Source organism: Dipodomys merriami, unplaced genomic scaffold (assembly GCF_024711535.1).
Source record: "Dipodomys merriami isolate MVZ:Mamm:240054 unplaced genomic scaffold, mDipMer1.0.p SCAF_7, whole genome shotgun sequence".
NCBI classification, from domain to species: Eukaryota; Metazoa; Chordata; class Mammalia; order Rodentia; family Heteromyidae; genus Dipodomys; species Dipodomys merriami.
The window spans coordinates 31,593,321-31,603,997 of NW_027206290.1; the positions used below are offsets into that span (position 1 = coordinate 31,593,321).

At 42.4% G+C, this 10,677-nt stretch overlaps 1 protein-coding gene across 1 annotated transcript; it reads right to left on the reverse strand.

Moving 5' to 3' along the window:
• Nucleotides 1-1,002: 1,002 nt before the first annotated feature.
• Gnat2 (G protein subunit alpha transducin 2) lies at nt 1,003-10,059 on the reverse strand. The gene is made up of 8 exons (XM_070006219.1): nt 9,876-10,059; nt 7,990-8,032; nt 7,244-7,385; nt 6,405-6,562; nt 4,648-4,776; nt 4,304-4,433; nt 1,904-2,057; nt 1,003-1,462 (listed from the first exon to the last, which is right to left on the reverse strand). The coding sequence occupies exons 1-8, from the start codon at nt 9,991-9,993 to the stop codon at nt 1,272-1,274; spliced, it is 1,065 nt and encodes a 354-aa protein (XP_069862320.1). The 5' UTR covers nt 9,994-10,059; the 3' UTR covers nt 1,003-1,271.
• Between the last annotated feature and the right edge of the window lie 618 nt (nt 10,060-10,677).

The window sequence follows — 10,677 nt, forward strand, 5'->3', positions numbered from 1 at the left end:
TTTAGCTTTCAACATACTTGCAGAGGGGCAGGAGGTGAGGGGGTGGGGAATCCTTGTATATTGAGTTAAGGAGAACAAGTTGGTGATGGTTGGGCTGCCATTCAGAGGAGGGCCTTAGATGTGTGAAGTCTTGCCCAGGTTTTTTTTGTTTGTTTGTTTTTGTTTTTGTTTTTTTTTGGTTTTTTTTGGGCTTCTAGCTTTACATCTTCAGTAGATTTAGCCAGAACAGTTCCTTTGGTAATCTTCCCAGGTTGGTGTTTACTTTTATTTTCAGGCAACCCAGAATGATTCTAATCTCAATGGCTGCAAATTTATTCATTAGTGTATTTCAAGCACATGCTACTCTCTAGTATTAATATTGCTGGAAGCAGCCTAAGTATGAATGTGTGTTTGTGGCAAGGTGCAGATTTTCATTTTGACATTTTGTCTTTTATATACTAAACCTTGGGTGCCAAGAGCTTTCCTCACTAGTATTGTAGTTGTAAATGCTAAATCTATACTTGACTTCACCACCTCCTGTCAAGATAAAGTTTCCTTTCCCTCAGAGGAGTTCAAAGGAATAATTTACTTCTTGGTCTGGGAAGATGTTATTTGCAGCCAGTTTCATGTGGACCCATCAACAAACATTTTCAGTGCCTAAAGGAAGCTCAGCAGTCTTTATTTCTCCCAAAAGGTAGCAGTTGAAATAAGAATTTTAGATTGCTCACTTGTTCGGAATTTTTTGATACAGAAATGGCAACAATAAAATCCTAAGTGGGTGTGTGTTGATGTTCTCCGAGTTTAGTCAGAAAGTATCTTATGTAGCAAAACAGTTATTTATAGAGATAAAGGAAACTCAGTGTGTTTGGCAGCCCAGAGGGCAGAGTGATGATCATTTCTGGATGTGTCTTTAGAAACTAAAGTCACCCACCCAGGGATCCAAATCTCTGAGCTGAGTCACAGACATCTATTTGTAAAAAGAGAAGTGGCAGGTTTATTGAGGGTTTGATTTTAATTGTTTATTTTGCATTATAGAGAAGGCTTGCCATTATGCTGGGGATAGTTTGTTGAGATTCTAAAAACCAGGTGTTGAGTTTCACAAATTGCAGCCTTTTCGTGTGTGACTAACCAGAAGAGCTTTTCTGAGCCTTCCCTGCATTTGAATTTGTGCTCTGCAGAATAACCCTGTGAAGTAGTAGATAGGGAAGTTATCTTCATTTTAGAGGCTCAGAGAAATGAAACGTCCACCTTCTTGTATTAAGCAGAATCTTGGGATTCTGATCAGAGGAATGTTAGAAGAGACCACAGTCCTTGAGGTTTTCTTTGATGATAATATCTGTAACTGCATCAAACACAAATTTGACATTCTGTGTGTCAGTAGCACAGGTCATGTGGCTGTAGATTTCTTTGACATCTTTTCTCATATTGAGGTCAAGAAACTGGCTCTTGATATAATTCCCTGCATCCTCATAGGAGTTGTTCCCTGGTTTTAAAAAAAAATAGTGAAGAATGGGATAAATTAACCCTTCTTAGTTACTTTTTTTTTTCTTTTCTGCTGTCCTAGAGTTTAGAATCTAAGGCCTCACCCATTTTTAGGCTACTTATTCCACATTGTGTTAGATAAACACAGTTGGGGCCTAATTTTGGAGGTAGTTATCTCTTGTACTCTAGTGCTTTTTATTGAGTGAAGCAAAACATTGAGGAGAGATCTCTGTATCTTCATATTTGGTTTCTAGCAGGTATCCTTTTCAACAGTGAGTGGCTCCCCTCAGTCTGCTATCTCCTGTGTTCTGGACACATCTGAATTTAAACCCTGTACCTGAATGCTCAAGTTTCTCCCTTAAGATAAGTTACCTTTATGTCTCCTTGGCATGTGAGTCACTACTAAAAGGCATTGCTGTTATCTGCAGCAGTTGACACTTACCATCATACTCAGGAAAACAGATACTGAGATGGACTTTCTTGATCTTTTCCTCAAAGAGGTCCTTCTTATTAAGAAAGAGGACAATAGAAGTAGCTGCAAAGAACTTGTGGTTACATATACTGTTGAACAGATGCAAAGACTCATGCATGCGATTCTAGAAAGAGGAAAGACCATTGGAAATAATCAGATTGGGTTTATGAGATACCTGTTTACTGTGTTCCACATGTGAAAGGAAAACAGGAAGTAGCTTCTGTCCTTTAATGTGGAGTACAGCCAGACAGATCTTGGGATCTTAGTTGCTTTTCATTTCCTGTCTTTCATTTTGGTAGCTGGGTGATTCAGGGAAAATTCTAGAGCAACTGTGAGTCTCTATAATCCTTATAGGATTATTATGAAAGTTAAATAAGATCATGTATATGTGATTTCCATGGTAGTGGTTAGTATCTAGGTATACAATAAAGATATACAGATCTTTGGCAACCAGGATACAAATAAGGACTCTAGCGTTCATAAGTACTGCAGTTACAGGTTTGAAATCAGGCCCAAGTTAGCACATGCCCACTTGTCTCTTAAGATGTTTTGATAGATTTCATGATATCCAGATCTCAGTTGGAGCAGGAACATGACATGGATACTTCAGCCCTGGTGACACAGTAAAGGAATTTCTTATTGTCACACCACCAGCACTTCTCTCTTATTTTCTTTGTTGCTACATTCAGAGACCGAGAAAAGTATAAGATATAAACAGTATGGAGGTGGCTGTATTCTAGTCCAGCTTACTTTTAGGGAATAGTTTTTTTTGTTTGTTTGTTTGTTTTGGCCTGGGCTTGAACTTGGCGTGGGCACTGTCCCTCAGCTCTTCAGCTCAAGGCTAGCACTCTACCACTTCAGCCACAGTGCCACTTTCGGTTTTCTGTTGGTTGATTGGAGATAAGAGTCTTATGGATTTTCCTGCCCAGGCTGGCTTTGAACTGCAGTACTCAGATCTCAGCCTCCTATGCTGCTAGGATTACAGGCATGAGCCACTGGCACCTGGCTTGGGGAACAGACCTATATATAGAGGCTTGAAATAGACCATAGAGTTAGAGCCTTTCTTCATTGTTAATACTTCTACACTGCCCTTTAAGACCTCATGATTTTAAGGTGGAAAAGATCTTGGAAAGTGAATAAATAGTGCTGTAAGACAGTGAGCAAGTGCTCTAATGTGAACCTGATCTATTACCTAGAAAGGACAATAACTAGAGGAAGAAAACTTTGTTTTACAATTAGTAGGCAGCTGGCCTCCATTTGCAGAACAGATGTTTATGTGAAATTAGCATCTTCATAGCTTGGATTTCCTTTCAGACTCAAGGTAACTAGCAGGGCATAGACACTTGTCCTGTAGTGTTCATGTCTTATCGAACTTTACAGATTAAGGGAACCCAGCTGCCAATTTATTTTGCATGTGAGAAACCTGGTCTTCCAGTCTCCTGTTGAAACTTAGTACATTTTTAGGCTTCTAAATGAGGTTAGTATTTCAACCCCTCTTATTATGCTGCATAAAGATACATATCAGCTGGGCATGCTGGCACATATCTGTAATCCCAGCTACTCACAAGATGGAAGTAGACTTGAGATTCAAGGCTATGCTAGGCAAAGATAGCAAGACTCAAAAACAAGATAGAGCCAGGCACCAATGGCTCACACCTTTAATCCTAGCTACTCAGAACTGAGATCTGAGGATCATGGTTTAAGCCAACCCAGGCAAAAAAAAATGAGACTCATCACCAATTAACTTCCAAAAAGCTGGAGTTGGAGCTATGGCTCCAAGTGATAGGGCAGTATCCTTGCCCACAAAAGCTTAGGGACTGCCTAGGTCCTGAATTCAAGCCCTAGGGCTGGCAAGAAAAAGGCGGGGGGGTTCAGGGTGTTAAGTACATGGGTCAAGTAGATGTCTAGGATTCATGAGAGAAGCTTGGGTACAGCCCTAGTGCTCCAAATACACAAATGTCCTGAGTTCAATCCCAGGACTGCCAACAATAATAACAAAAAACATCAACTAGGTTGGTGACATAAACCTGTAATCACAGCTCATTGGAAGGTATTGTCAATGCTTTGGTCAGTCCCTAGTACCACACACACACAAAAGGTACACATCAGACTCAACTCTTCATCTTTCTACCTTATTCATTTCCCATTATTTATAAGCAACATGGAAGAGTATACTAAAACCTGTAGAGGAAGAGGTTTTTCTGGAGTTGTTTACATGAGCCATTGGTTGATCTGATAAAATGGCTGAGCTGACAGTACTAACTGATACAACTGGGTGAGGGGCATTGAATTGAATGGCTTGTGGTTTAGAGAAAGGGGGAAATGGGAGAGATTGTACCACTGAATCTGCTTGGTGCAAAGGCCACTTACCACTTCATCATCTTCTACCAGTACCATATCATAGGCACTGAGAGCTGCACAGAAAATGATGCAGGTGACTCCTTCAAAGCAGTGGATCCACTTCTTTCTCTCTGACCTCTGCCCTCCCACATCAAACATCCTGAGGGAGGAAGCAGTTGTTCTCTTACAGTATTCAACATGAGAGGTGGCCACAATGGGACCAGTGAGCAAAGCCAGAAGTGGGATGAGAGCAGAACTAGGATTGGGCTCAGCAATGAACATTGGGCCTCAGCAAAGAGCACGAAGCATGCCCACACCCCTTTTTGAAACTGCACATGTGCATCTGAAGATGCCCCCAGGGAAACAGTACTTGCCTGAAATTCAAGTCTTTGACAGAAAATTTGGTTTCAATGATGCCTGTGGTTTTGACTCTGGATCGGAGTACATCTTGTTCACTGGGGAGGTAGTTGGGGTCTGTAATTCGGTCCAGTTGGTTCAGATAACTAGAAGAAAGTGATTGGCCATTGTTGACATTACATTTGCCAAAGCCAAGGCCAATGGAAGGAAAATATTTCTTATCCAAAGTCACAACTAATGTGATAGAACCAGGACTGGCATCTGAAGCATTAAATCTAGGATTCCTTTGAGCCCTCCTGGGCCTTACAAAAGTAAGTAGAAAGGGGGCACAGCCCATTTCAGTCATGTGTTCTGTTCAAGTCTGATAACTTTTCCTTGGGTTTTGCCTTAGAGGCTTTTCTAGACCCTTGAACAAGATTTACTGGTTTAAATAGGTACCAAAAATCTCATCAGGAGAGAGGAATAGATGTAAAGAGATTAATAAAGCCAAGTGATAGAACTCCAGCCTTGAATAGAAAAAGCTAAAAGTCAGTACCAAGGTCTGAGTTCAAGTCCCAGTACTGGCACTAGAAAGAAAAAAAGGTTAAAAAGAAGGATGAAGGCAGATTCAAAGCAAAGTGACTCATGAATAGTGAAGAAAAGTGAACATCAGTATTTAATGTAAGCCATATTCATATTTAAATTCTCATTGAACTTCATAAGCCTTTAAGATTTATATCCCCATTTTAGAGATGAAGGAAAAATTCAAAGGAGTTAATAGGGTGAAAAAATATTATGTAGCTGCATGTGGTATGTGGGACTAAGTTCCAGCACTGGAGACTAAAGCAGAAGGATCATGAGTCCTAGGCCAGCCTAGGCTGCAAAGACAGCTAGATCCTGTCTCAAAAGCATTATGGTATAGTATTAACAAAATATTTCCCTTTGTGGACATGAGTGGAAATCAGCCTCTTCTACTTATGTATATGACCTTAGGCAAGCTAGTTATTGTGCTTCTGTTTTTTATCTTGAAGCTAGTCACTGGTAGCTGATGCCTGTAAACCTATCCAGGAAGTTGAGCTATGAGGATTGTGGTTCAAAGCCAGCCCAAGCAGGTAAATCCACAAGTCTAATTTCTAACCAGCAAAAGCCAAAAGTGGAAGTATGGCTCAACTGGTAGCATGACAGCTTTAAGCAGAAAAAGCTTAAGCAGGAGGGAGACCCCCTGAATTCAAGTCCATGTACACATAAACCCTACCTTGAAGGCTTATAGTTCAGGGATAAGAGTCTTGACTCCCTTACGTAATACACTTAACAGTGATGGCCCTGGTAAGGCAGCATTCCAGAGCTAGGCAATAACAGCGTGATTTCAAAATTCAATGACAAATGGGAATTAAACACAAATCCATTTGACTCAAACTCATCTGATACTACCCCATTGCAGGTAGGATCAATAAACTGTCCCTTATCATTTTGGACCCAGCTTTGCAAAGTTGTCTCTTAATTCCTGACCTCCTTTCTTTGGTTTGTCCTGGCAGTGTCTCAGGGTCTGTCTTAAAAGCACAGGGCTAAGGGTTGCTAGGTGGAGCACCTCTGTTTTGAATTTTGTGACTTCAGCTTTGTAGGCTGTGAAGCGCCAGCCTACAGTAATCCAGAATAGTGGGAACTGGCAGGTAGCCCTGTGGTTTTACATCCAGCCTTATGAATCTCCAACTTTCAGTGCCTGCATTTGAAGGTTGGCGGGGTTTTCTCCTGGAGGATTGCTCAAGTGTCACCCTCCCTCCCATCCCAGTCTTACTAAGATGCAGAGTCATTGAGCTGATACTCTGCAGCTCTCTCAAAACAGGCTTGCACTCCACCATCTTTCCACAACTTCCGGATGACATCCACCAGCTCAGGGGGCATGGTCCCCTCCTCAGTGGAATCAGCCAGGTTGTTGAGCTGTCGACCATCATCCTGTAAAATGCAGAAACTTGGCTGAGAATGATACAGGAGTCAGGCTGTCCAGAAGGCATCTGTAAACAACCATGAATGGAAAGGGGTTTGCATTGCTACCAAAACCTAAGGTGAAAAGTCCACCTAAGAAAACTTGCAGTGAACTCTTGAGTGTATACCCTAGATCTGGAAATACATCCAGCTTTGAGATGCCTAGAGGATAGCAAACAGCCCCAGGTGCTTCCTCGTTGGTATTTCATGCTTCAGATCTTACTCTGAAAGTGACTGCCACATAGCATGGGTCCTTTGCTTCAGGGAGACTAGAACTTTAAAACTAGAATATCCAAGAAATGGACAGCATGGAAAACAAGCCTATTTGTCCTTTCAGTAACTCAAATCTAAGGCTAATGATACTAGAGCCAGGACTTTGGTTTATAAAAGTTTTCATGACCAAGGCGCAAAGCCCGGGGGGAGCAATTTAAATGGTAAAGAGGAAAAAAATAAAAATGAGGAAACAGAGTTTTGTGAACATGTTATAAAAGTAGAGGTTATTTTCCTAGGACAGAGATTTGAATCTACATATGGGATTTTAGCTACACAGAACTTTTTCTTACTAACTTTCCCTATGATTTCTTGACCTCTGGTCTGTTTCTTCTCATTAACCCTGTTTCTACCCATAATCACGTAACATCAATCACCTACCGCCCGACTTGGTTCAGCATAGTCAATGCCTAGCGTGGACATGGCTCGGATGATAGCGAGGATGGACTGCAACACATTTCCGTAGATGACTGACTTAAACTCCAGGCATTCTTCTGGCGAATAGCCATCCTGGTGAATGATCCTTCAATGGGCAGATACTCCACTTTTAGTTGGATTTAATAACCCGACCTAAGGGGTTGGGAATCTCGGGGATTTGAAGGGTCCTAAGAGTTAATCTCTTCCGGCTTTTTTCTTTTTGCTTATGTGGTGCTGAGGAATTGAACCCAGGGCCTCATGCATGCAAGGCAAGCGCTCTACCACTGAGCTGCCTTCCCAGCCCAACTTCCATCTCTTTATCCCTAATGCTGTCTCAAAGTGTAGGAGGAAGGAAATGTTAGGAGTCAGATTATTTATACCCAGTTCCCTACCTCCACCCCACTGGTGCCAGTACTTAGGGCTTGAACTCTGGGCCTAGACATCTTTTGTTCAAAGTGGTAGAGCACCAGCTCTATCACTTGAGCCACAGTTCCACTTGTGGCTTTTTGGTGCTTATTTGGAGATAAGAGCCTCCCAGATTTTCATGCCTTTTCATGGCTTTGAACCAAAAACCTTAGATTTCAGCTTTCTAAGTAGTAGGATTACAGGTGTGAGCCACCAGCACCTAACTGCCTCAGTCTTGAGTCCCTCCCCTGGCCCACTGACAACTTCCCCCCACCTCTATCCTTTTGGGTCTTGTTTCTACTTACTTCATCTGTTTGACGATAGTGCTCTTCCCTGATTCCCCAGCACCTGAAAGGAGAAATGTTTACCCTTCAAATCTCCATTATTCTCCCTAACATTCTAGTAGATGGTATGAGAAGTGTTATCTGGGAGCCTTGCTACAAGAACACAGGAATGATTGCTGCCCTATGGTGCTCCTGACACCATGAGCTCCGGCCATTTGACCAGGATTTAGAGCAGAATTTCTTAACTTTAGCACTACTTATATTGGAGGTTGGATTTTCTATGTTGTAGATGGCTGTCCTTTGCATTGTAGGAGAGTTGGAACCATTCCTGGCTTCCTCTTACTAGTGTTCCACTCGCAGTTGTAACTACACTCAAAGTTGTAAAAACCAAGTGTTTTCTATATATTTCCAAATGGACCTTGGAAGTCAGTCATCCTATTAACAAGCATTGACAACCACTGATGTATTCATGGAAAATTCCTTTAACAATTTCCTAAGCATCCTTTTTTTTTTTTTTTTAACTTAAGACGAGTACTCTTGGGTAGGACTGGAGAGAGCCAGAATTGCTTCACTAGTAAGTCTTTTTTGTCATCTTGATGGTTCCATTAATTGACCAAAATGCCCTCATTCACACTTTCCTTACCCCATCAAAACCTCACATTCCTTTCAATCCTCTCCATCTACACCAATTGTCCCATCCTCAATGCCCTCCCACAGGGTCTGTGCTTGTTCCTCTAAGCTGCTTATCCTGAACCTAAAAGAAACCTGTTTAGGCTTAAACAAATTTCTTTCAGTGGGCTTGCCATCTCTTAGATTTTCCTATATGATTCCTGGGCTCTTTGGCATCTGGGTCTGTCTTACAGAGAGATGCTCCTGTACTTTGTCCTTGGGCTGTGCCCCGGGTACACTGGGAGAAAGTGAGGCACCTAAGCTGGGCGCTGGTGGCTCACGCCTGTAATCCTAGCTACTCAGGAGGCTGAGATTTGAGGATTGCGGTTCAAAGCCAGCCCGGGCAAGAGAGACCATGAGACTCCTATCTCCAATAAACCACCAGAAAACCGGAAGTGGCACTGTAGCTCAAGTGGTAGAGCACTCGCCTTGAGCTGAAGAGCTGAGGGACAGCGCCCAAGCCCAGAGTTCAAGCCCCACGACCGACCAAAAAAAAAAAAAAAGAAAGTGAGGCACCTTAGCCTTGATGTTTCAGTCCCCAAAGAGGCAAAAACCTAGTCTATCATGTAAGTCCCTGCTGCACCTAGCTTATTTCTGAAATACTAATGATGTGAAATTTTCTTGTCTTGCTTCTATTTATAGCCATGATTAATTGAATGACTCACTGGGATACCTTTTATTTTCTCAGCATAAACAGCATCAAGTTAATGACCCTCCCACTTAACAAAGGGCTTTAACAACTTCTTAATATTAGGAAAGGACTTTGGTGGATAGAAAGATTCCATGGCTGCTCCAATCAGGTCTCCCTACTTCCAAAGAGGAAGTCAGCATATTTGGCAAGTATCAGTGGACCTATCCTTGAGGCAGTGTGGTGGAAATGTGTAGTGGAACTTCAGAATCCATTCATGAAGGGAGGCTCTGTTCTCTTCTGGTTCTATGACCCAGAGTTCTTGGTATTTGCCAAGCTAACAGGAAATGTTACAATTGGAGATAGATGGGACCACCCTGGCATTTATATGATTTCTTATTCAAAAACAGTACGAAATTCAGTAACACTGGCATTCTGAGTTCCCTTATGGTGGATGTACTGTCTCCATATTAACTTAATCCTGGTGCTCCTGCCTAACACCGATTGGAAAGAAGGAAACTGGCCTGCCCCTCAATCTCAATGGGATGTGATAGAATCTCCCCACCCAGGAAGAAGCACTACCTTCCCCTTTTCTGGCTTCACATCTCACCCAGTAATAGCAGCTTGATGGTCTTGGCTTCCTTGTCAGCATCCTCCTGCAGCTTCTTTTCCAGCTCCTTGGACCTCTTTGCCAGTTCTCTGTCCTCAGCACTGATTCCACTTCCCATCTCTGCAGTCCCTTCCTCAGCCTCTTAATACTTTCTTTGAAGTTCGTGTGAGTGAGTGAAAAAAAAAAAGAAATTGGGATCCAGTATTGTTTCCTCACTCCCCTAAAAGCTGGAAGAGACAATAGGCTACAGGTTGTTGTATTCTGCCTACCTTTGCAGACTCCCTACACCAACTAGAAACTATTAGGGATTTTCGACTTTGTCTAGCAATGTGATGGGTTAAGCCACTTAAAAGCTTAGCCCATAAGACAAAGGCAAAGACTCAAATGTCCTGTAGGGAGGGAAGTGATTAGGATTCTGACACAAGAAGGTAGGGTGTGGGTCCTGAAGCTCTGAAATGCAACAAGCCCCCTCTATCCTCTTGAAAGGCCTATCCTAAAAGTCTCTTCCTTCCTAGAGTTCCCTTGCCTCACAGAGCTGGAGGTTAGGGGCACAGAGATAGTTAGCATTCCCCATGTTGAAATTCCAAATTACAGGGTTTTGGTCTCAAAGGGTTCAAGGCATCAAAAAGTCTTATCCCGGCAAACTTTTTTTTTTTAATTTGGTCGTGGGGCTTGAACTTTGGGCTTGGGCTCTGTCCCTGTGCTCTTCAGCTCAAGGCGGGCGCTCTACTGCTTGAGCCACAGCACCACTTCCAGTTTTCTGGTGGTTTATTGGAGATAAGAGTCTCAGACTTGGGCTGGG